The following is a 24,299-nucleotide window of genomic DNA, read 5'->3' as shown; positions in this document are numbered from 1 at the left end:
CGCTCCTGGGAGGCGGGCGTGGTGGAACAGAGGTCGTTTCTCCCTGACAAGGCCCAAGGAGAAACCCGAGTAGCTGCTGACATCTAGCCGCCATCGGGGAACAGTCTGCTGGGGCTCTGTGTTCTCCATCAGGGTCGGGAGAACGATAGAGCAGAGGGTGGGGTAAGCGCAAGGTGGATGGACAGTGTCAGAGATAGTGTCAGGGGAGAGGCCGGTGCCCAGGAAACAGGCAGTGTGGGAAGGAGGCAGTTCCAGGGTGAATGGGCACGTGGGAGGCAGAGGGGGTTCCCAGGAGGAGGAAGTAGTGACCAGGAAGGGGGCAATGTGAGAACCAGCACCCTAGAGGAAGGGGAAATGTAAAGGAAGAGGTAGTATCCGTAGGAGAGGACAGTGCCAGGATGAAGGGGCTCATAGGAGATCAGTGTCCAGAGAGGGCTCTGGTAGGGGTAAAGGCAGAACCTTGCTGAAGAGGCAGTGCTTGAGGAGGGCAGTGTGAAGGGGTTAATGCCATGCTGAAGGGGCGGTGCGAGGGAGGAGAGCAAGGGTGAGGAGGGTGCAATACCAGGGGAGGGGACAGTGCAGGCTTTCCTTTTTCTCATGGTAATATCATGGCAAATTCCCAAACTGGATGGACCCAGCTCGGGTAACACCCAGCTGGGCCGAGCCGGCCCTGGCCGGCCTGGGGGGGCCTCGGTGCCAGCTGGAGGGGCTGGGTACTGCGCCCTGCCGGGAGCAGGGTTCTGCTCCGCTCGCCCTTCGCGCGGACTGTGGCCTCGGCAGGCTCGCTGACCGGCAGGGTAGGGCCAGGGCTGGGCTTCTCTGGGCCAGAGATCAAGGTCCCTGGCTGGGATAGGCCCCCAAGCATTCCAGTCTTCCTGACCCGGCTTCTGAAGAGGGCGCAGTAGAGCCTCCGGAGAGAACGTGCCACCACGCCACCTCGGCCGGGGGTGGGACCTATGGTGTCCCCGCCCTGGGGCGGAGTTATCTGGACCTAAGACCCGCCCTTAAAGCTGACGCCTCAAGGAAACAATAGTTCGGGGCGGAAGTTAAGAAGCCCCGATAGCCAGGCGGCGGAAGTGGCCGTGTGACTGCTTGTCCGTGCGCATGCGTCATTCTAATTCTTTGCTGCCGCTCTTCAAGCGCTGCTTTTCGTCTTTCCCCTCTTTTTCTCCACGCGACGGGGGTGCGCGTACCCCTAGCCGTGGTCGCGCGCTCAGCGCCTTTTCTACTCTCGTGGACTCCTCACCATGGCGGGCATCCTGTTTGAGGATATTTTTGATGTGAAAGACATTGATCCAGAGGGCAAGAAGTTTGACCGAGGTAAGTAAGATATGTAGGGGCAGTTTGGGGGAAGGGGCTAATCTTGGGGCCACGCCCCTGGGCCCCTGGTCCACCCATCTCACGTGGTCTGCCCCTACAGGTCCTGATGTAGGGACCTTCCTCAGGAAACTTTATAGATGTGGAAACGGAGATTCTGAGCTCTCCCTGGCTTCACACATGCTGTGCCCGGTGCCTGGGCGGCCTTTTCTCGAGGCACTAGTGAACTTCTGGGCATCTTTCTCTTCGCTACCCACTCTGTGCTAGGCGCTGTACTGTGCACTTTACACACACTTTGTCGTAATTTACTTAAGAGTCTCCATGAGGTAGGTGGTGTCTCACCCATTTTGCTCTGAGAGACTCAGCAATCCACTCAAGACTGTACAGCGAATAATTCGCCCTCAGAATCTGGTTCTTTGTGAAATCCTCTTAGAGTTAGAGTTGACTGCTTGATACACACCTCTTTTTTTTATAACATTGATCAATAATTGTTTGTCCTTGGTGTCTCTTCCTTTGTTTGGAGACAGATGTTTTTTAGGATGAAAACCAGTTCTTACACACCTTGATAATCCCCTTAGTACAGTGCCTGGCACTGAAAGATGAAACCTTTGGATGAATGAATAACTTGACCCCAGATCAGGTTATTTCTTAATTATCTCAGCAGGCCTAGAACCTAGATAGTATTTGGTGCCAGAGAATCTTTGAATCTTTTCTGGGGATTCTATCTACTTGCTGTAGTTTTTCTCTCCTTGTATATTTGATTCTGATTAGGCCTGCACTTCTGTGAGAGCAGAGGAGAAGCCAGTGGATGCAGATTGGGTTAGATTTGAGTATTCTGTTGCATACAGTCCCTCAAAGTGAGTTTGCAGGGTCTGCCCTGGGCCATGCAATTACCTCTGTCACTCTTTCCCTGTTTCCCTCCAGTGTCTCGACTGCACTGTGAGAGCGAATCTTTCAAGATGGACCTCATCTTAGATGTAAACATTCAGATTTACCCTGTAGACCTGGGTAAGTATTGAACACAGACAATAGTGAGAGGCTTTTTACTGTTTCAGCTGTTCTTTACTCTCTGATATTGCCGTGATTTTCAGGTGACAAGTTCCGGTTGGTCATAGCCAGTACCTTGTATGAAGATGGTACTCTGGATGATGGTGAATATAACCCCACAGATGATAGGCCTTCCAGGTGAGGGAGTGGAGAAGGGAGTACTTGAAGTTTGCCTGAGGACTAAGTAGATAAGTGGTATAGAAAGACCCTTACTTAATTTGTAGAATAAATGATTATTAGTAGAATCTATGTAACCTTAAGGAAATTGCTGCACCTAAGAATCCAGATATCCAGGTGTTTATCCAGAGCAGTGATTACATGTATGTAAGTTGTAGCTTTTTATTTATTTATTTTTTGAAAACTTTTTTAAGGGGAGGGTGTGGTAACAAGGTTTATTTGTTTTTTTAATGGAGTACTAGGGATTGAGCCCAGGACCTCGTGCATACGAAGCACACGCTCTACCACTGAGCTATACCCTCCCCCCTGAGTTGTAGCTTTTTGATAGTTAAGGAAATGACTACTGAATGACCTATGTTTGTTGTTTGGGAGGGAGTTTGGTGTGATGGGAAGGCTTTGGAGCCCCACTCAGTTCATATCTCAGCTGTACCACTTACTTGTTGAATAACTTTAACCTTTTTGCATTAGTTTCCTCATCAGTAGAATACAGATGGTCATACCTAGCTCACAGGGTTGCTGTGAGGAGTGAATGACATCATTTGGAAAGTGCCTGTTGTTATGATGTTGGCACTTACCTACCAGTTACCATTTTAAAGGTCCTCTTTTTGTTAACTGCTTTTGAGAATAACTGCCACTATTGTTTCACAGGGCTGACCAATTTGAGTACGTAATGTATGGGAAAGTGTATAGGATTGAGGGAGATGAAACTTCTACCGAAGCAGCAACACGCCTGTAAGTTCCATGGTCTTGTGAGAACCCTTTCCCCCTTCTCTTTTGTGAGAATTTGGACTGAGCTCTAAAACTATGTGCCTTGCTTAGGCTTCCTGTATTGGGTCTTTCTCTCCCCAAGCATCTCAGACCTAGGCAGGACCCAAAAAGAAACTCTTTTGGGAACAGTTTCCAGTCTGAAGTGTAGGCTCCTCACTTTGTCCTCTGTCAGAACTGAAACGTCTTGCTGTGTGAAATGCAAAGGAAAGTTACTTCTCCAAGAACTAAATGCAGCGTAAGTGATTAAACTGCTAGGCTTTTTGGTTTTTGTGTGTGTTTGTGTGTGTGTGTGTGTGTGTGTGTGTGTGTGTGTGTGTGTGTTTTGCTACTCTGCAGTCCAATCCCCAGTTCTTTGGTTTCCCTGCTCAACTATTTTTTTCTTTTCTTTAAAATCTTATTAAAACAATATGTGCCCTTTGTAAGAAATTTGAAAAGCAGAGAAGTAACTTGAAGAAGGAAAAAAGTCACCTATAATTCTATACCCAGAGGGAATCTTTTACATAAACATTCTTGAATGTTCTAGGGTTTTTTTCCTATGTACTTTTTTTCTGTTAGATCATGTTGTTTATTACAATGTTTTGTTCTGTTCTTTTTGCTTAATGTTATGTAAAACGTGTTTCCTCAAGTCAATTTAAAGCTTTTCCTAAACATTTTGATAGCTGTGTAACATTCCAGGAAATGGACATATTGTAATTGATTTGACCATTTCCCTTATTCTGGGCATGGAGTATTTTCCACCTTTGCTGATATAAAGAACACTGCCTTGCACATGTCTGTGCATTCATCTTTGTCTGAATTTTGCTTCTTGATGACAAAACTTTATGAGGGTGCCTCTTTTTCTTAGGCTAAGGTGGAGAACTGTTGAGTAGAGTAGCAATTGCTCTGGACCTCAGACTCATGGGACTGGGTGTTCTGTTTCAGCTCTGCCTACGTGTCCTATGGGGGCCTGCTCATGAGGCTGCAGGGTGATGCCAACAACCTGCATGGATTTGAAGTGGATTCCAGAGTTTATCTGCTGATGAAGAAACTGGCATTTTGAACCACCCAGAAGCCAACCTTGCTGCTCAGTCACTCAGGTCATGGATATTCGTTCAAGCCCAAGGAGCAGTCGCTCTTGTTTACCTGTTTTCTGTCCACTGTGGCTGCATCTTTAGGAGGTCTGGACTCAACGGGAAACCGACTTGCTTGTGAAAGACTCAATGGGAGAGCTTAAAAGGAATCAGAAGTTGTTTCATGTGGATGCTTTTTAAAATTAAACTTTACTTTCTCAGACTCTTTCCCCTTCCTTTTTAAAAAAATTTTTTCCATTTACTTTAAAATCATTTTTTCCAGTTTGTGTACGGTACATCATGTTTCTGGCCCACCGCCAGATGTTCACATGTCAGGTAGGATCTATCAACCTCTTGTATCTGGGTTGAGGGTTGTCTCAGCCTGCTGGCTGACTACCTCCAGCATCTGTCCTCCAATGTGATTTTCTATCTGGGAGACAGTATTGTACTTTTGTCTCCTGAGGGCACCCCAGGCCGGAAGATACCACCCATTTGGCATAGAATTTTGAATAGGCAAGGAGCCCTGCTGTGTCCTTCCAACCCTTTCCATTGCTTAGGAAGTCAGAGCACGTTGACTTGAATGAGTCACTTGCATAGCCTGGAAATGTTCATCATTCTTATGGAAGCTTTGGGTTGAGGCTTTTAGACTCAGGCATGGGACACGACTCTGAAGAGGAGAGGAAGAGCAATTTGGTGGTTATGGAAGCAGGTGGAGGAGCTAGCTCTCTGCTCTACATTCTGGTGCTGACCTGGAGGGAGGGTAAGTGGTGGTGGTTTTTACCAGTGACACTGAATGGGGAGCTGCCGTGCAGACCACTGAAGTGGACAGGGCAGCAATACCAATGAGGTTGGCAGTCCAGTGCCAGTGCCCAGGACAATACAACAGCCTGACTGCAGTCACTAATTTAAAAGTAGGGGGAGAACAAAGTTGAGGAAATGGTGGTGCTTACAAGGGAAGCCCAGGGTAACAATCTAGAAAGATTGTGAGTGTGTATTAAGCAGTTGTCTTTTTTGCTCTCCTGGTTTTGCCATGGAGCTGGTCCTCCTGCTGGGATGCCTGGGGTATTTCCTTCCCTATCATTTTCAGGTCTTTACATCAGGTGTTAGAAATAGTATTTAGGGAAATGGGTTGAAAATGAATGGCCTCTGCAGGGGGGAGGAAAAGGTGTTTCTTTTGCTTTACTGTGGGGTGGGGGTGATGGGAGAGGGAAATAGGAGATGAAGTGGGGGTGGGGATGAATTTTTATGGAATCCTAGAACCTTTCCCTGCCTTCAGATTTTCTTGCAGGGGTTGGAGAAGAATAGATTTAGGTTAGAGTGAACCTAATTACCAATAATAGTTTGAGGAGTGGCAGAGCAGACTGTCTTGCTGCCCCGGGTGACAGAAGGAAGAGAACTGACGTACAGTTGAATACAGATAAGAGTGTTCTTGTAACAGTTTTTGTCATTTCTATAAAGGGAAGAAGGGACACAGTCAGCCAGACAGAATGATTTGGGAACAGGTTAGGTCCTCCATAGGGGCAGCTTCACACTGGAGAAGCCTGTGAGTTATTTGCATTTGCCCTGGGGTAAGTCAAATGCCAGTACTGGATGCCTGGAACTTTCTGGCTACATAGTTCTTGCAGTTTTTGCCTCTCATCTGACTGTGCTGAGAGCCCTTAATTCTGTGTCTCTGGTCCTTTTGACATATTTCGTCCTGGGTACTGGCTTTCAGGTGCCATAAGTATTTCATTTGATTGTTAGATATAACTTACTTTAGTCTTTAGTCTTTCAGTAAATTAAAAGGTCCACTTGCCACTCCATTGAGTGCAGCTGGAATGTGTAGTGTGGATGAACTGATTCTCTTCCATGCAGAAACTGACACCACCTGAGATTTGGACAGCACTTTTGAGCTTTGCGCATTTGTTGATTTTTTTTCTCTATGGCAACTGTTCTGTCTGTGACTGGAGTGGGGGACACCTGGAGATGTCCAAATTGGTCACCTGCACCAAGAGCTTTCGTTTTCAACGCAGAACTCTTTAACTGTTGATGTGTTGACTTCCTAAGGATTTGGAGATCTTTCCCAATAAATAGAGTCACTAACTGATACAGTGGACAGTGCACCACACTGGGGAGAGTATGGGCTCCAGACTAAGTCAGCCTAGGGTGTTTCTTTACCTGCTCACAGGCTGTGAAACCATTGGGAACTTGCCTGGCTTCTCTGAGTCCATTTTCTCATCTGTAAGGTAGAGATGAGGGTACCCACCTTACAGAGACGTGCGTGTTAAAAAAGGTAATGTACATAAGGTTCCTGGCACACTGGCTTTCATTCTGTTTTGGAATGCCTTTAATGATCCTGGGGGTATTTGTGGCAGTGTTTGGAACCCTAGGTTCCTGGCTCCTCTTCCTACATGGTAGCTTTTCCTCTCCTTTGGGGAGTTGAGGTGGGAGAAGAAAAAGTTTCCATTAGTTTTGCTACAGGAGCCTCTGGAGGTAGCACTGAACTTTGCAATAGAGTTTTTATTTGGGGCAGTAGAGATCTCTTCCTAAGCACCAAGATGGCATTTGTTTGCAAAGCCCCATAAGCCTGATGTCTTTTCTAGAGATCCCCTGACAGAGTTTATGTGGTCACATAGGGCCGCATTTTAGATGTGGTGCACTTCTAGGAACTGGGAAATGAGACTTCAACTTGTACTTGACGTGTACTTGTCCCTCCTGCTGTGTGAACCCTAGGAAACGGACTTATGCCACTTCCTGCACTTCCCCCTGACCTCCACAGGAGGGAGGCAGGAACCCATGCCTGGTGCAGCTCCCTGCTGAGCTGCTGAAGCACTGGCTGTTTGCTCAGCTGTCACATCTATGTCTTGTCTCGACTGACCTGTCTGCACAGCCTTACCTAGGGTGTGAGGCTCTCCAGAGTTTCCTGTTAGCTTTTCCTCAGGCAGGGGGAGATCTGTTGACCCCACAAGAAGAACATCTTCCCCTTGCTTTTCAGGTAGCTCTTGGGTGCTCTCATTTTTTCTTTATTTACACAGGCTCAGTTTTATCTATTGGGACAACCTTTCCCAGATACAACTTCTCATTCATTTCTCAAGAGTAAGGATCTCCTAAGAAAAAGCGATCAGAGCCCCATTAAGAACAATATAGTAAAAGTAAAGAGACTAACCTTAGTTCAGAGCAGAAAATCAAAACTCATTTTCTCTGACAGAGAAGCTCAGTCAGTCTCTACCTCTGTTCAGAAGCCAGGCTAGTCCAGGCCTTTGCAGAATTATTTTATGAAAAAAGAACACAAGAGAACTAGTAAGTTGTACATTTGTGCAGAATATAGACAAGAGGTAACTGGCTGCCCTGGTAGATATTATTGATAGTTTAAAAAAAAATAGCTTCTGAAGTTTTATGATATATAGTAAAAAAAATTCTACTTTCTCTGTCTTGCATGTCTCCCTTTACCAGAGCTTTGGTTTCAGGCAAAAGCAGGAAATCTGGTGCAGGCATACCTCGGAGATATTGTGGGTTCGGTTCCAGACCATTGGAATAAAGTGAATATCACAATAAAGTGAGTCACAGGAATCTTTTTGGTTTCCCAGTGCATATAAAAGTTATGTTTACACGATGTTGTAGTCTATTAAAGAGTGCAATAGCATTATGTCTAAAAAAGCAATGTATATACCTTCATTAAAAATACTTTATTGCTAAAAAATGCTAACCATGATCTGACAACACAAGGTTGCCACAAACCTTCAATTTGTAAAAAATGCAGTATCTGTAAAGCACAATAAAATGAAGCGCCATAAAATGAGGTATGCCTGTCTAGCTGCAGTTGTGTCCCAATGCCTCTCCTCTGAGTAAGGGGATTGTATGTGGGAGGCAATGCTGAGGTTGGCAGTGCCTGAGTACCTTACTCTCCCTGAGACAGATTCCGGAAGTGAGGATGGGCTGCAACTAGAAGAGGACTGGTAGAGTTGGGTGTGATAGCAGAGGGGTCAGGAAGGAGGGGTTGGAGCTGGACCATGGGGATGGGTAAGGGGGGTGAAGGAGAGAAGAGGGTGTATTGTCCAGGAGGAGGATGGGCTGGGGAAGGAGAATCTCCAGGCTGAAGGTAGGGTGGTGGGGAGCCCATGTCTGAAGTTCCTAGAGGAATTCCCGGGGCTCCTAGGGCCCTGGAGGAGGGTCCAGGAAAGAGTCCATGAATCCCATTCAAGGGTCTGTGTGTCCTGTTCAGGTGTCCAGGGATTCGGCCTGAAGACCTGGATGTTTGGTTTAGTAGACTGGGAATCTTGGCTATGAATCCCTGCAGTCTCTTCAGAAGTCCAGAGCCAGTAGTTCTGGCTGAGACACTGGAATTTGTCTCCAGCAATCCAAAAGTCCTGTTTGGGAGCTTGTTCAGGGTGAGGAATGGAGAGGTGCTGCTCAGGACAGCTGTGGCGGGTGGGGCCCGCTTGGCACAGAGGGTGGGCCCCATTACAAGCAGCAGGAAACGCACCTTTCCTCGGAGCAGTTGTTGGAAGCTCAGGAAGATGGCACTGGGATCCTTGTGAGCTGTGATCCTGCCCTGTGGAGGAAGCTGAGGGCAGAGGATGGGCCTGAGGCCAGAGAACTGCACCAGATATCATGCCTCCTGGTCTATGTGGGAAAGATAAGGTACCAGCACCCAGGTTTTGTGGCTGGGAGGGAGCACCCCTTAGCAGGTCAGCTCTTCCACCCTCAAGATTTCTAGAATTCCCCTTTCTTCCCTCAGGTCTTCTAAGGGGAGTCAGAAAAGAAAGACAGTTTCTGTAGCTGCCTTGACTGGGACTTACCTGGGTTCCAAGGAGGCCCTGTAGGGCCCCAAGGAGGAGGCGGACCTGTCCAGAAAGCTGCACCAGCAGGGATGAGAGGCAGCTGGGTCCCAGTTGTCCCCGTGCTGCCATCACTGCCTCCAGCAGAAGGGTCGCCGCTCCCAGAACGTCCTGTGCCTTGGTCTGCTCCTGGAAAGAGATGGAGGAGAGAAGCGGACAGCTTCAAAGGGTATGCTAATAGTGGGTGGGGAGCCTGTAGGAGTAGCCAGCAGAATGAATCATAGGAGCTGAGAATTGGACAGGACCAAGGTCCCACCCAGCACAGGAATTCCTTCACAGTCTCCCGACAATTGGTCATCAGCCTCTGCTTGAATAACTCCAGTGTCCAGTAACCCAGCCTGGTCTTACACTTAATTCCAGTCAGAAAAGCTTTTATCCCTCCTCACATTGTGCTGAAATCTGTCCTATTGTAGCTTTTACCTCCTGGTTCTAGTGTTGCAAATCTACTCTATCTGCTACAAAATCTTAGAGTCATATGATTTTTTGAAAACTCAATGTAGAGTTGAGACCATCATAAAGATTATAAAGATAAAGGGATGGGGGGGCTTACTGATAAATGATGGAGCTGGAACTATAAGAGATCCCTAGCAATTGCCCTTCTTTCCTAACCCAGGACTCCAGAAGACCTGAGGGCAGAAAGGGAATTCTAGGGATCTTGAGGGTAGAAGAGCTGGCTTTCCAAGGAGCACTCCCTCCCAGGAGGTTTTCTGAGTGTCAGGCTAAAGCACTTCATGCTCTACCACAAGACTGCCCCTCTTCTCCAAGCTAATCACACAAGCTGCATTATTTTTTTAACTGTTCCTCACATAACATATTTTCTAATCTCTTACTGTTCAGGTTGCTTCCTCCTTTTGGAAACATGCTAGTTTAATACAGTTCCTCTGAAGAAATGAGCATGTGTCTAAAAGAGGCTGGCTAGTACTCAGCACAGTACTTTAAGTGCAGTCCACTTGGAATAGTTTTACAGGAATGTTTCTGTAATGTGGATGTTAAACATCTAAAGCTACCTAGAATCCCTAGCTTTTTAAGTAGCTGCTTCGATAATGTCATTACAATGCTAATTTGGGGATCAATTTAACCCTCCCAGATATTTTTCATAGTAAGTACTAGGGCTAGAAGTTTATAAGAGGGAAGCAGGAGCACTGTGGCCTGAAAGCTGGAGTAGGACTTTATTCAGTTACTTGATATGTTGAATTTTGTATACATCTCTGCTAAATTCCACCTTGTTTTCAACCTAGCCTTTTAGCAGTTTGAACCTCAATTCTGTTTTTTTTTTTAATTTTAGCTATACTCTCCAGTTTTGTGTCATCTGAGGACAACAGATCATCTTACTTCTTCATGCTAGCTTAAGAAGATTGAACGGAAATAGGTCAAAGGCATGGCCATAAGAGACTTCTATCTTGCTTTTCATGGTAGTCAGCTTTGACTCTATTTAACATACTGGACCACAAGCCATCATCTTGTCCAGAGGATATCCCCATAGCAGAATGTAGATTGGGTTAGAATGGCCAAGCTGAAGGTGAGATCTTTTTAGGGAGCTCAGGAATTTTGAAGAATCCATGGGAAGCAGTCGGAAACAGATGAAGACAGGACTAGGGAAACCAAGGGAAAGGATGGCTTTCTTACCGTCTGGGTTTTCCATTCTCCCAAGCTGAAGTCCACAGCAGGCAGCAGGACAGGTGTGGACAAAGGGTTAATGTCTGGGCACTGGCTCTGTTGGAAAAGATTGGTGGAGGGGTGGTGGAGAGGGAGCTGAAATAGAGGGGGGTATGGTGGCCCAATAACCAGGATAGGCTTCTAAGAGTAATATAACCAGACGAGAGCTTTTAAAAGAGGGTTTGATTGTAAACCACAATCATTGTCAACATGTGGTGATCAGGGGGTGGTGGTCTTACCAAAGACTACTGGGAGAGTAGTGATTGGATCAGGGGGTGAGAGGAAGTGATGGGAGTGAGGGTATCTCACTAGGTAGGTGGATAGAGGGGAGAGTGCTTGGGGATTCTCACCAGTCTGCTGTGAAGGACGTGGGAGTCACGAAGCAGTTTATTTAGTAGTCGGGGGTCACAAGCAGGAGGAGCCGGGCTGGACAAAGTTAGTCTTGCAGTTAGGAGAAGTATGACCACTGAGGAGCAATTCTTAAATGAAGAGATGTGAAGTTGAAAGGGGTGGATAAGGAAGAAATTATTGTTGGGTGGTGGCCCAGGAATTCCCACTTAGGACCCAGACCTGAAATCCAGGGAATGTGCCCCTCAGAGACCTTCTTCCTGGGAAATGGGACCCCCACCCCCACCCCCATCTCCTTTCTCTTTCCCCTCCACCAAGTTCTGATTTAGCCCTAGTTCTCTCAAGGCTGTTCTTACCAGTCAGCTCCATTCTGGCCAGGCTGTCTGGTTGGAGTGGCTCCCTGTATGGGGCCTCTCCCCTGAATCCTTCCTGGGGCCATGGAGGCGGCTTGGGCTCTTGCACTTCTGGGAAGAGTAGGGTAGGGCACAGGTGGGGCACAGGTGGGTCGAGGAAGAGGGTCTAGAATCTATCCTGCAAGTGACAGGAATAAGGAACATTTAATCGAGTTTCAAGGAAAAGACTCTGCCTGGCTCGGGGAACAGATGCTGGGAAGGTGTGAGATGCTGACCAGCCTAGAACTGCTGAAGCTTGGAGTGCTCCCACATCGTCTTGTGACTGTAGCATACAGCGTCTCCTCTTTGTCAGGGTTCCTTAGTACACCTGAGGCAGGTCTGGTGCCCCTGGCCCCTGCCCCCTGCCAAGAGCAGCAGGACAGGATATGTACACACACATCTCAATTCTCCTCAAAGTCTGAGCAACCCTGGTTGTTTCACTGGAGAAAATCTAGGGTGCGGATGGAGAATGGAAGTATTGGAGAAGAGCTTGGAAACAGGGTATAGGGCCAGGACGAGGAGGTACCAAACATGCAAAGTATGCTGAGGAGTAGATTGGGGAATGGGGTTGAAGAGGGGAATTAGGCAAAAATAAAACTGGATTTCTAGAGGTCGGTGATTAAAAGATTGAGAAGGTGGTGTGGGAGAAATTAACCTCTCATTCTTTTTCTATTTACCCCAACACATAAAGTCTCTTGGAGTTTTCCTTTGCACTCTTAAGTTCTGAAATACTGGGTTATCCAAGGTAAAGAGATGGGCTAACAGTCCTGAGACTTCCTTCCTGAAGCAAGTTGCCCAGGAATGATCACCCGCTGGGTGAGGTGATGCCCGCCTTACAGGGCTTACCTCATCTTAGACACCCACCATATCCGTCTCCTAGCCCTCACCTTCCTCCCAGCCCCCGCCACAGACCCCTTCCGGTTCCTTCACAGGACCCCCCACATGGCTTCCTCCTTCTTTCACAAGTTGTGCAAAGAGGCCTGCACCTGATTCAATATTGGGATTTCCTGTAGGTCTGTCAACATGCATGAGCCCTCCTCCCCTTACCATCTCCCTGTGCCTGGCTTGCCTGGCCCAGCTTCCCCAACCCCAGGATTCAGAACCCCGTAAGCTAACTAGGAATGACTGGGTAAGAATGGGGATTGCAGCTGTGTCCAGCTTGGATCTGTGTTCCCTAAGCCTGAAATGTACCTCCTTTCTTATTTTCTCCCTGGGCCTAGGTCCCCTTTCCTTAGGGCCAGCCAGGACTGTGCCATATTCCACCAAGTCTGTGATCAGTCCCTCAGAAAGCAGCACCCCACCCCCTACCCCTGCTCTGTCCTGCTCCTCCCATTCTGGGAAGTCTACACTCTTCTCGACAAAGGTCAGTGCCTGTAGGTTCCAGTTTGCCTGCCCCTCCCCCAGCAGAGAGCCCAATTCCTCTTTCCAGTCCTTCCTACCCTCACTTAACTCCAAACCTTGCTCGCCACTCACCACTCACCAGGTGGAGAAGGGCTCCAGGGCCCAGGGGCAGAGCAGGCAACACTCTGTGGAGCAGATGGGTAGGAAGACAGGTGGCGTTGGGGCATAGCCCCTCCACGCCAGTGGGGTCACACGCCTGCCCAGGTTATTTCTGCCCAATCAGAGAGCAGGGAGCCACCAGACACTGGCAATGGCCCCCGGAAGTGACGCCTTCTCCTCCCACCCACTCTGGACCTGGAGCCCCTGCCTGGACCATGGTCCACTAGCGGAGCCCAGCTCCTCCACCCACACACACTACAGGGAGGATCTGAATAGGTGGATCTCTCTTTTCTGAGGAGATGGGAAATCTGGAAACTGGCTGAGGGAGGAGACGGGAGGGAAACAGGTTTTTTCCAGGAGGAATCTGGCAGGACATTTTGGTCCCTGAGGAAGAGACACAGAGGTCTGGTTTAAACTGGGGGGTCTTTCAGTTCCTGGCTGTCCAAATTTCTTTTCCCTGTATACCACACCTGCTGCTAAAATCCAGTAGGGCTCTTGCTTTCCTCCTTTTCTCTCTGATAACCCCCTGGGGGTCATGTCTTATTTTACCTTTGCAAGTGGGAATGTGGGTATTGCCTGTATTAGAGAAGACCCTGTCAGGGGTCAGTGTTACCGGGATAGAGGACTCAAAGGTGAGGGGAGTGTGTGCTGGATTAAGCTGGCCTTGGGTGCCCCTCTGCTGGGGACCAGTGGCTCTGACAGCTAAGCCCACTTATCTCTGTGCTGATGTTCTCCTTTGCTGGCCCTGTCTTTCTCCCTCTTCCATCTCCTACCACTCCACATGTGACAAGAGCAATAACCAGGCCCATGTGTCCCTGTCTTAGGAAAGACAGCTGCTGAACCTCCCCCGCAAATACCTCCCGCTGGCCCCCCTCTTCCTTTGGCCCTGGCTCTAGTTCCTGTGCTTTCCCCTCAGTCCCAGTCTCCCCACAGTCTGTCCTCAGGGGCCTCCTGGCCTGACCTTGTTCCCACCAACCCCCCCACCCCCTTTCTTCCTCAGGCTCTCTCCTGCTCCTCCTCCCAAGGATGGGGCTGTCTGCTAAGGAGTATGGCCTAGATCCCGGAATTCTCCAGTTCAGCCAGACAAGATGCCTCCCAAGATTAGGAAGGACGGTGCTGGGATGGTTGGGAGGATGGTGGGAGTGTGGGGGTGGGAGGGGACAGAGAGACTGTCATGACTAAGAAACGGAGACAAAAGATGTTGGGGGTGGGGTGGAGAGGCAGAGGGTCCCCTGGGTGAAGGAAGAGGGTGAGAAAGTTTGTCAGGCTGGGGACGAAGATGGTTGGATGGGCCTGAACACAGGTAACAGTAGGGAGAGAAGCACTGTCACCAGACAGAAAGGGGACACTATCTATTTCTGGCTAAGTCCTTATCCTGGGGTACAGTAGAATGAGGAGAGATCTCAGAGAAGATGTGGGGACACAGGCTAGGCGGTGAGAGTGGCTGTGGGGTTTGAGAGGTGCTGTGGGCCCAGAGTCAGCAGAAGATGAGTTGACAGGCCTTCTCTGCACGTTGTCATCCTTAGACAATTCTTCATCCTTCCAGAGGGAACCGAGTCCCAGCCCAGTGTCCGGCCCAGGCCTCAGGCCCAGCCTTTGCCCCTCCCTGGCTTGGGGCTCCCATCCCAGGCCGGACACGCACCTTCTGGTCCAGCCATCCTGTGAACGCCAGCAGAGGGGGTGGGGAGGTGGGGGTGGGGTGGGGTGGGGGTGGGGGGCTCCAGACCTGCCTCTCCTCCCCTCTTCGCGCCCCCTGGTCCCTCCCCTCCCCCTACACCCTCCGCTCCCCCTTCTCCTACAGCCCCTCCCTCCTCCCCTGCCCGGTCCCAGCCCCTCCCTCCCCTCCCCCACTCGCGATCCGGGCCGCTGCTGCTGGGCCGGACCCCCCGGGCTCAGCCCGGCCCCTCGCCGAGCCGCCGCCGCCCCGTTTGCTGAGGAGGAGGCCCCCGGCCGGGGCGCCGGGCGCGGGGCATAAAACGGGCCAGAGCCGGCGCCCCGGGGCACTAGAGCCGCGTACGGCCCGGGTCAGCGCCCGCCCGCCGGCGCTCCTCCCGGCCGCTCCTCCCGCCCCACCCGGCCCGGCGCCGACTCCGCGGCCGCCCGACGAGCCCCTCGCCGCACTGCTCGGGCCCTGGCCCCGGCCCCCTCCCGCCGTACCGCCCCCGGCCCGGCCCTCCTCCCACCTCCCTCCTCCCTCTCCTGCTCCCTCCTCCCTCCCGCCTCCCCAGCTGTCCCGTTCGCGTCATGCCGAGCCTCTCGGCCCCGCCGGCCCCGCTGCTGCTCCTCGGGCTGCTGCTGCTCTGCTCCCGGCCGGCCCGCGGCGCCGGACCCGAGGCCCCCGCTCTGCCCATCCGGCCCGAGAAGGAGCCGCTGCCCATTCGGGGAGCAGCAGGTAGGTGGGCGCCCCGGGGGAGGCGCGGGCGAGGAGTCTGGCTTGGGGCGAGTCCGCTCCCTCCCGGAGGGGGCGCCGGGCGCAGGTGGCTCGGCGCGGCCGGCGGCCGGAGGGGTGGGTGGGCGGGGGTTGCGAGGCGCGTTGTGCCCGGGGACCCGGAGCTGGCCGGCAGCGCCCGGGGCGGGCACACGGCAGGAGTGGGACAGCAGCCGCCAGCCAAGCCCTTCCCCGCAGGCTGCTCCTTCGGCGGGAAGGTCTATGCCTTGGACGAGACGTGGCACCCGGACCTGGGGGAGCCCTTCGGGGTGATGCGCTGCGTGCTGTGCGCCTGCGAGGCGGTGAGTGGACCCAACGGCAGTGGCTGGGGCCCTCGCGGGTCTGGGAGCGCTGGGGTTTTAGGACGTCGGAGTGGACTCGGAGCTGCTGAAGAGAAAGAAGCCAGTCTGCAGATATTTGGCATATTTTTCTGATGGAAGAAGAGGGGAGCAAGCGCCCCCTTCAAGTCTCAGGTGTTGCCTGTTATTGATCACCCACTATGTGTCAGCCTCTTTATCAACTCCATTTCGTCTGTCTCTCACTTAACTCCTAGTACAACCATGCTAGATAGATACTATCATTACTCTCATAGGGACTCTAAGGCCCAGAGAAGTTAAGTAACTTGTCTAGAGTCACGCAGCTTGTGAGTAGCTGAGCAGCCTGACTCCGTGGGACAACCTTGTCCTGGTCCCCTGCCTCTTCCTGACTCGCCTTCGAGTCTCACCAATTGGCGTCTTGCACTCACTCTGTTTTCCCATCTTCTCCGCGAGCAGCCTCAGTGGGGTCGCCGCGCGAGGGGCGCGGGCAGGGTCAGCTGCAAGAACATCAAACCCGAGTGCCCAACTCTCGCCTGCGGGCAGCCGCGCCAGCTGCCCGGACACTGCTGCCAGACCTGCCCCCAGGGTAAGGCCCGCTCCGCGGTGAGGGCAGGGCGTCAGGGCGGCAGGGCCGCGATGCTTGATCCTGGGCCGCGCGGAACGTGCGGGCAGCCGACTGGCCCTCCGGTGCCCAGCTGAAGCCCGTCCCCCACCACCGGCAGAGCGCAGCGGTCCGGAAAAGCAGCCGACGGGCCTGGCCTTCGAGTATCCGCGGGACCCAGAGCACCGAAGCTACAGCGACCGAGGGGAGCCGGGCGCTGAGGATCGGGCGCGTGGAGACGGCCACACCGGTAGGCAGGGGCCGGGCAGGGACTGGGGATCCTGGCTGGGGCTGGGCTGCAGCCGCTGGCGATGGTACTAGGGATATCTTCCTTCTCTCGCAGACTTCGTAGCGCTGCTGACAGGGCCAAAGTCGCAAGCGGTGGCACGGGCCCGAGTGTCGCTTTTGCGTTCCAGTCTACGGTTCTCCATCTCCTACCGGCGGTGAGAAAGGGAAAGGAGGGAGGAGGGGGTCAGCTGGGGGCCAGGGAGGGAGAATTGGGAGAGGCTGGAGGTGCTGCTTCTGGCCGGGGCTCAGAGGCAGCCTTCACTTGACCCTCATTACCAGGCTGGACCGCCCTACTCGAATTCGCTTCTCAGACTCCACTGGCAGCGTCTTGTTTGAACACCCTGCAGCCCCTACCCAAGATGGCCTGGTGAGATGATGCCGTTTATGAGTGCTTATCCAGCCTGGGCACTGTGCTGAGAGCATGCTCTGCATTGCCTCTATGGATTCACATAACAGCCCAGTAGGAGAAAGGCACTGACATTTCCATGACCATTTTACAGATGAGGGAACTGAGGCTCAGTAAGAGAATGTGACTTGCTCAAGGTCACACAGCTAGTAAGTGGTGAAGCCAGGATTTGGACCCAGCATCTGCCTCCAGGGCTGCTGCTTAAACTTCCTAAGAGGGCCTGGGGGCGCCTTCCCATATTCCTTCCTCACCAGAGGTGGGCTTCTGGGCAGGCCTGTCCTATATATTGTCTGAGTAGAGCCTTCTTGCTTTCTGCTCCAGGTCTGTGGGGTGTGGCGGGCAGTGCCTCGGTTATCTCTGCGACTTCTTAGGGCAGAACAGCTGCATGTGGCACTCGTGACACCCACTCATCCTTTAGGGGAGGTCTGGGGACCTCTCATCCGGCACCGGGCCCTGGCTGCAGGTGAGGGGAGCAAACAGCCCCTGGAGGTGAAGTCTAGAATCTTCTCTACCCCCAGGAATGGAGTGGGCTGAGGAGGGGACTTTCTGATGGGCAGTTATGGTCCCTCTTCCCCCAGAGACCTTCAGTGCCATCCTGACCCTGGAAGGCCCCCCACAGCAGGGCACAGGGGGCATTGCCCTACTCACTCTCAGTGACACAGAGGACTCTTTGCATTTTTTGCTGCTCTTCCGTGGGCTGCTGGAATCCAGGAGTGGGGGTAAGTGGGATGTGGGCAGCACATGTGAAGAGGGTAGGGAGAGTACCTGTCTTTCAGAGGTGTCCACTTGGGTGGCCGTTGCAGGACCAGCCCAGGTTCCCTTGCGGCTTCAGATTCTACACCAGGGGAAGCTATTGCGAGAGCTCCAGGCCAATGCCTCAGCCCAGGTGAGTGAGGGTCTGGCTCTTGTTGCCACTTGCTCTGGCCTTTTGTTGTGCCTACCATACCCTGCTCTGCCCCCAGGAGCCGGGCTTTGCTGAAGTGCTGCCCAACCTGACAACCCAGGAGATGGACTGGCTGGCACTGGGGGAGTTGCAGATGGCCCTGGAGAGGGCAGGCGGGCCAGGGCTGCGCATCAGTGGACACATTGCTGCCAGGCAGAGCTGTGATGGTGAGACAGGGTGGCACTCCTGGGACACACACTGAGTGGCACAGACAAATGCCAGAGGAGGGGCCAGGGTGGGTATAGGAGGGGTCCTGTGGACCAGGGTATGCATGGCCATGGGGCAGGACTGCCTCCACCTGTCTTGCCCCTCTGCAGTCCTGCAAAGTGTCCTTTGTGGGGCTGATGCCCTAACCCCAGTTCAGACGGGTGCAGCCGGCTCCGCCAGCCTTACACTACTAGGAAATGGCTCCCTGATCTACCAAGTAAGAAGGGGCTGCAGGAGGTGGGAGGGCAGGGCAGGGCTTCGGCTTGCAATGTTTCAGGGCCCAGGCCTTCTCTGGCACTCCAATTTGCCCTCCCTGACCCTGTCTACCAGGTACAGGTGGTAGGTACAGGCAGTGAGGTGGTGGCCATGACGCTGGAGACCAAGCCTCAGCGGAGGAACCAGCACACTGTCCTGTGCCACATGGCTGGACTCCAGCTGGGAAGACACATGGTGAGTGCTTCAGGCCAAGCTGGGCCGCAGGGCCCAAGCACCAGAGCTGACAGTGTGGGGGCCATGGGAAGCCCTGTTGGATGAGCAGGGATGTTCAGCATCATTTATTCACTCACAGGCTCTCTCATTGATGGATTGATTCACTGGACATATTTTTAGTGAACTTCAGGCTAAGACTGGAGTACAGAGCAAATCAGATGAGGCCCCTGTCCTCAGCAAGTTCATGTCAAGTGGGAGGAGTTAGACAGGGAGATCAGTGCAGCAGATCATATAATAATAAATGTGATAGCAAGGGCTGCCCTTTATTGAGCCTTTCTATATGCCACATACTGCACTGGTTGCCTTGCTTATGTTACTTTTGGTCTTCACAGTACTCATTTAATAGATGATGAAGTGAAGGATCAGCGAGGTTAAGTAACTCCTCAAAATTGTTGCAAAGATAGGAAGTGGCACCGAAGGGGCTTGACCCTGGGCCTGCTGGGTTCCTATCCAATGTCACTGATGTGTGGAAGTGTGTAAGGGTAGAGTGGGCACGAAAGGCTTCAGAATCTTGGACTGGTGTGCAAGCTGAGGAAGGGGCTCATGCAGGACCAGGCAGGCTGCAGCTGGGACTCACCCTTCCCTGCCCCCCAGGCCGTGGGTGTCTGCCCTGGGCTAGGTGCCCGGGGGGCTCATATGCTGCTACAGAATGAGCTGTTCCTGAACGTGGGTACCAAGGACTTCCCAGATGGAGAGCTGCGGGGGCACGTGGCTGCCCTGCCCTACAGTGGGCACAGCGCCCGCCATGATAGTGAGTGCTCCAGGGGTCTGCCTGCCCTTTGGTGTCCTCTAATCTGTGACTCAAGCACGTGAGGGATGATGCCAGAGGGCCAGAGTCTAGTGTGTCTTTCTCTGTGCCTGGGCTCCAGATTGGCATCTGGAGAAGGTGGGGATGTACATAGGGTGGCCTACTGGGAGGCCCTCCCTGTTACCGTGGCACAGGGCTCAAACTTGCTGCTCCCCTAGCCCTGGGCCTGTGGACCGTGCCTGCCAGCTTGTGGAGTTCCTGTTGGGGGGGATGGGGAATACAGGGACTGAATGGCTGCTCTAGGCCACCTTCTCACCTATCACCTCTCCTCTGTCTGGATGCAGCACTACCTGTGCCCTTGGCAGGAGCCCTGGTGTTGCCCCCAGTGCAGAGCCAGGCAGCAGGGCATGCCTGGCTCTCCCTGGACACCCACTGTCACCTGCACTATGAAGTGCTGCTGGCTGGGCTTGGTGGCTCAGAACAGGGCACCATCACTGCCCACCTCCTCGGGCCTCCTGGGATGCCAGGGCCCCGGCGGCTGCTGAAGGGATTCTATGGCCCAGAGGTGAGGATGTAATGATGGGGGACAATTTGGAAAATATCTGTTTTTTAGCATGAAAGTCTCTGTGGGCCTGTGGTAGGGAAAGCAGAGAGCAGGTGGCCTCAGGTGTCAGACCTGGTTTTGACTCTGACTCAGCCTTTTATTATCCACTTTCCCACCTGTGTCCTGGTTTGGTGGGATCCCAAGGATAGTAGGTAATATCCTGGCCTCAAGAGGGATAGGTTGGATGGACCAAGCCCCCGACATGGGGTTGGTTGACATGGGCCAAAAGACCTGGCTTCTGAGCTCTACACCATTGCTGATGGGCTTTGCTATCCTGGAGACCTTTCTTAACCTCCTTGGGTCTCAGTTTCCTTATCTATGAATTGGGAATTGTAGGCTCAGATCTAGAGTGCCTTGTTCCTTTCCCTTATCCTGTCTACTCACAGGCCCAGGGCGTGGTGAAGGATCTGGAGCCTGAGCTGCTGCGGCACCTGGCACAGGGCACAGCCTCCCTGCTGATCACCACCAAGGGTAGCCCCCAAGGGGAGCTGCAAGGGCAGGTAGGCAGGCAGTGAGGGCTGGTGGGGATGGTTCAGAGTTGGGCTATTCGTCACTTGCTTTCTCTGAGCCCTGGGGGTGGTAGAATCACATTCCCTTGCTGGTTGGGAGGATGAAGCCAAACTAGATACTTAATGAGGCTGGCAGCAGACCACCTGTCCCTGGCAGCTGGGATGATTGCTGTGGCTAATAGCATCCTCCGGGGGCACAGTGGCACTCAAGGTGTCTTGGGCTGGCTGGTTGCCACTGGTGGAGACGCGAGGGGGAGCCCGGGTGCTGCCTCAACCCGCCTCTCCTCTCAGGTGCACATTGCCAACCAGTGCGAGGTGGGCGGCCTACGCCTGGCAGCAGCAGGAGCTGAAGAGGCACAGGTGCCCGGGGTTCCAGATGCAGTGGTGGCTGCACTGCCCGCTGTGCTGGGCCCAGACGCCCCAGCGCCAGCCAAACCTGGTGGCCTTGGGCGGCTCCGAGACCCTAACACCTGCTTCTTCGAGGGGCAGCAGCGGCCCCATGGGGCTCGCTGGGCTCCTAACTATGACCCGCTCTGCTCGCTCTGCACTTGCCAGGTAGGAGGCCCTGGAAGAGCACATTGGGGCCTGGGTTCTGGGGCAGGATCCCAGTCAATGCCCAGCCTCTCCCTGCAGAGACGCACGGTGATTTGTGACCCCGTGGTGTGCCCACCACCCAGCTGCCCTAGCCCGGTGCAGGCACCGGACCAGTGCTGCCCTGTGTGCCCGGGTGAGTGCCTTGCAGGAGTGGAGAGGGTAATGGAGGGTCCATCATAGGGGATGAGAGTTCTGGGGAGGGAAAGAGGGGGTCACCCTCTGCCTTCAGTATTTCTTTGGATCCACAGAGAAACAAGATGTCAGAGACCTCCTGGGGTTGCCAAGGAACAGGGACCCTGGAGAGGGTGAGCTGGAAGTGCGCGTGCAGGGGTGGGGAATTCAGAGGAGCTGTGAGGTGGGACTAGGGTGGGGGAAGATGGGAGGGGGAGAGTATATATGGGGGCGGGGAGGCTGAGGGGCATCGGTTACAAATGACACCTGATAGGCTTCATTAGTGTCACTGGCCCACAAGTGGGCCCTGGGGTTAACAAGTGTGGGGTTGGCCTGAGGCTCAAGCCTTGACTGGGGGCCCATTCAATGAGCTCAGTGCTAATGGCAGCTGGGCACTGTCCCCCACCAGGCTGTTATTTTGATGGTGACCGGAGCTGGCGGGCAGCGGGCACCCGTTGGCACCCCATCGTGCCCCCATTTGGCTTAATTAAGTGCGCTGTCTGCACCTGCAAGGTATGGCCACCCAATCTTCTCTGGTACCAGAACCCAGCTGGGTCTGCAGAGCTGGGGGGGTGTCTGCCAGGAGAGGAAAACCCAGCCTTGGTGGGTAGGGTGCAAGGGATCAAAATAATATGAGAAAATTCTTTTGGGCTTTGAGAATTGTCTTCCTGTAGGAAAAGGGCAAGGGTTGAGTTGGTGTGAATTCTGGCTCTGCCAACTGACTAGCTCTGCGTAACCCTGGGCACTTTCTCTACCTCCCTGAGTCTCACTTTCCTCTCCTATAAGCAGATGTGGTAGCACCTACCTTGCAGGGCTATAATGAGGATTTGAGTTCGGTATGCAAAGCCCCAGTCCAGGGCCTCTGAGTAAAAGGCCAGGGACATGTTACACTGGAGGTATGGGAAAGGAGAGGGAGGAAGCAGGAGGCTTATGTGTGCCTCCTATTTCCTGACACCCCTCACTCAATGGATCCCTACAGGGGGGCACTGGAGAGGTGCACTGTGAGAAGGTGCAGTGTCCCCGGCTGGCCTGTGCCCAGCCTGTCCGTGCCAACCCCACTGACTGCTGCAAACAGTGTCCAGGTGAGGGGGGTGGGCACTGAGGCCTCTTGGGGTGAATAAGGCTCTTCACGGCCTTGTCCCAGGTGGGAGGAATGCATGGTGAAGCGATGCTTAGTGAGGGTGGATGGGAGGGACTTCTCAGCTAATTCCACATTTACTAAGCACAGTTCCGTGACTAGCCTGGAGCCAGGGATCTAAACGAAGCAGGAAGAATGTGCATGTTTTATTGGGCTGTGACAGATCCAGTTCCTGCCCCATCCATCCATCCAAATGTATCACCTACTAAGTGCCAGAAACTGCTAGGTGATGGCGATTCAAAAACAAAACTAGGATGGCCCTCACAGAGCTCACATCCGCTGACCTCTTCCTCCTTCCATCCTTCTCTCCCTTCCAACAGTAGGGTCAGGAGCCCAACCCCAACTGGGGGACCCCATGCAGGCTGATGGGCCCCGGGGCTGCCGTTTTGCAGGGCAGTGGTTCCCAGAGAGCCAGAGCTGGCACCCCTCGGTCCCCCCCTTTGGGGAGATGAGCTGTATCACCTGCAGATGTGGGGTAAGTGCGGAATGGAGGCCTTTGCAGGGAGGGCAGGCTCCTGAGGGAGGGGTCCCCTCAAGAGGCTGAAGGCCACTGTGCCCCAAAGCCTCTGGGGACCCTCAGGATCTGGTCTGTCCTGCACCAGGCAGGGGTGCCCCACTGTGAGCGAGATGACTGTTCACCGCCACTGTCCTGTGGCCCGGGGAAAGAGAGCCGCTGCTGCTCCCACTGCGCACCCCGGCGGTGTAAGTGAGGGGCCCGGGGAAGGAGGGAGGGGAGCACCTGCCAGTGCCAGGAACACCCCATCCCTTCTCACAGCCACCTTGTGGGCTTGTTCTTGGTTACCTTTTCTTTTCAAATGAGATTTCTGATGCTCAGAGGAATCAGGCCACTAGACTAGAGTCACACAGCTGGTATGTGCTGGCTTGCTTAAAAAATTCCAGCCTTTCTGAGACCAGAACAAAGATGCTCTGCCATGCCCTTCGTGCCACCCTGTTGCCTCTGTCCTCCTGCAAAATTCATTCCCTTCTGTCTCCAGCAGCCCCAGAGACCAGGACAGTTCCAGAGCTGGAGAAAGAAGCTGAAGGCTCCTAGGGAGCAGCCAGAAGGCCTCATGACCAAGAGGACGGGGCCTGGGCCGGGGGAAGGAGTGGTGCCGAGGACCCCGCATTCTCCTGCGGGAAACACAGTGCCTTTGGCTCCTCTTTTCTGCCTCTTCTCCCTCCCCCACTACCTCTGGGAACCACAGCTCCACAAGGGGGAGGGGCAGCCAGGCCAGACCAAGGCTATGCCCATTCCAACTCCTGCCTTGTCACCCTCCGGCCTCCGCCTTGGAAGCCCCACCCCTTTCCTTCTGTACATAATGTCACTGGCTTGTTGGGATTTTTAATTTATCCTCACTCAGCACCAAGGGTCCCCCCACTTCACTCCTGCTGCCCCTGAGCTGAGCAGAGTCATTATTGGAGATTTTTGTATTTATTAAAACTTTTTTTTCCAGTCTTTGAGCTAATAGTTGTTTCATTGTGACCAGGGGCCTAAGTGGGCCCCAGTGAAGAAGGCTCTGAGGCTAGGTAGGGGGAGAGAGGAGCCCCAGGCGCTTTCCTCTGACCCTCGGGGGAGCAGGGAGAAACCCAGGGAGGGAGCAGGATGGCGCAGCAGCTGGCCGGCATGGCTGGATTCGGCAGAGGGGCTTGGGCTGTCTTCAAGATGGAATAGAGCTCCAAGAACTCAGACAACCTAAGGCAGGATTTGGACGTAAGTTTAGTTTCCACTGGACTGCTCGTGGCTGGCATTTTTGCCGAGTATTACAGTGTCTCAAAACAGTTGCT

General features: G+C 53.2%; 3 protein-coding genes across 11 annotated transcripts; 2 read left to right on the top strand and 1 right to left on the bottom strand.

The window, feature by feature from the left end:
* The first annotated feature begins 8 nt into the window (after nucleotides 1-8).
* Nucleotides 9-4,584, top strand: POLR2H (RNA polymerase II subunit H). The gene is made up of 5 exons (XM_006183228.3): nucleotides 9-1,320; nucleotides 2,242-2,325; nucleotides 2,409-2,502; nucleotides 3,190-3,273; nucleotides 4,231-4,584. The coding sequence occupies exons 1-5, from the start codon at nucleotides 1,248-1,250 to the stop codon at nucleotides 4,346-4,348; spliced, it is 453 nt and encodes a 150-aa protein (XP_006183290.1). The 5' UTR covers nucleotides 9-1,247; the 3' UTR covers nucleotides 4,349-4,584.
* Nucleotides 4,585-7,060: 2,476 nt separating this feature from the next.
* THPO (thrombopoietin) lies at nucleotides 7,061-11,863 on the bottom strand. The gene is given in 7 exon segments (XM_032482008.1): nucleotides 7,061-8,901; nucleotides 9,137-9,304; nucleotides 10,802-10,888; nucleotides 11,182-11,298; nucleotides 11,300-11,310; nucleotides 11,536-11,698; nucleotides 11,843-11,863. Coding segments are annotated over 7 exon segments (1,233 nt in total). The 3' UTR covers nucleotides 7,061-8,235.
* Nucleotides 11,864-14,903: 3,040 nt separating this feature from the next.
* On the top strand, nucleotides 14,904-23,975 carry CHRD (chordin). 9 transcript variants are annotated; one of them, XM_032482942.1, is made up of 23 exons: nucleotides 14,908-15,463; nucleotides 15,698-15,801; nucleotides 16,273-16,402; nucleotides 16,539-16,667; nucleotides 16,761-16,860; nucleotides 16,985-17,072; nucleotides 17,433-17,574; nucleotides 17,690-17,830; nucleotides 17,888-17,997; nucleotides 18,074-18,221; nucleotides 18,372-18,478; nucleotides 18,592-18,711; nucleotides 19,345-19,501; nucleotides 19,843-20,063; nucleotides 20,489-20,602; nucleotides 20,903-21,166; nucleotides 21,245-21,364; nucleotides 21,435-21,510; nucleotides 21,786-21,889; nucleotides 22,356-22,458; nucleotides 22,835-22,989; nucleotides 23,117-23,216; nucleotides 23,510-23,975. In XM_032482942.1, the coding sequence occupies exons 1-23, from the start codon at nucleotides 15,316-15,318 to the stop codon at nucleotides 23,563-23,565; spliced, it is 2,937 nt and encodes a 978-aa protein (XP_032338833.1). In that variant the 5' UTR covers nucleotides 14,908-15,315; the 3' UTR covers nucleotides 23,566-23,975. The 9 variants fall into 9 exon arrangements, with proteins under 9 accessions (XP_032338836.1, XP_032338830.1, XP_032338831.1 ...); XM_032482943.1 differs by having other exon boundaries at nucleotides 14,909-15,463; nucleotides 17,915-17,997; XM_032482944.1 differs by having other exon boundaries at nucleotides 14,910-15,463; nucleotides 17,915-17,997; nucleotides 21,245-21,338; nucleotides 21,454-21,510.
* Nucleotides 23,976-24,299: the final 324 nt, after the last annotated feature.

This window comes from Camelus ferus, chromosome 1 (genome assembly GCF_009834535.1).
Source record: "Camelus ferus isolate YT-003-E chromosome 1, BCGSAC_Cfer_1.0, whole genome shotgun sequence".
NCBI lineage: Eukaryota > Metazoa > Chordata > Mammalia > Artiodactyla > Camelidae > Camelus > Camelus ferus.
The sequence above is the reverse complement of the archived record's forward strand: the minus strand, read 5'-3'. Positions and strand labels throughout refer to the sequence as shown.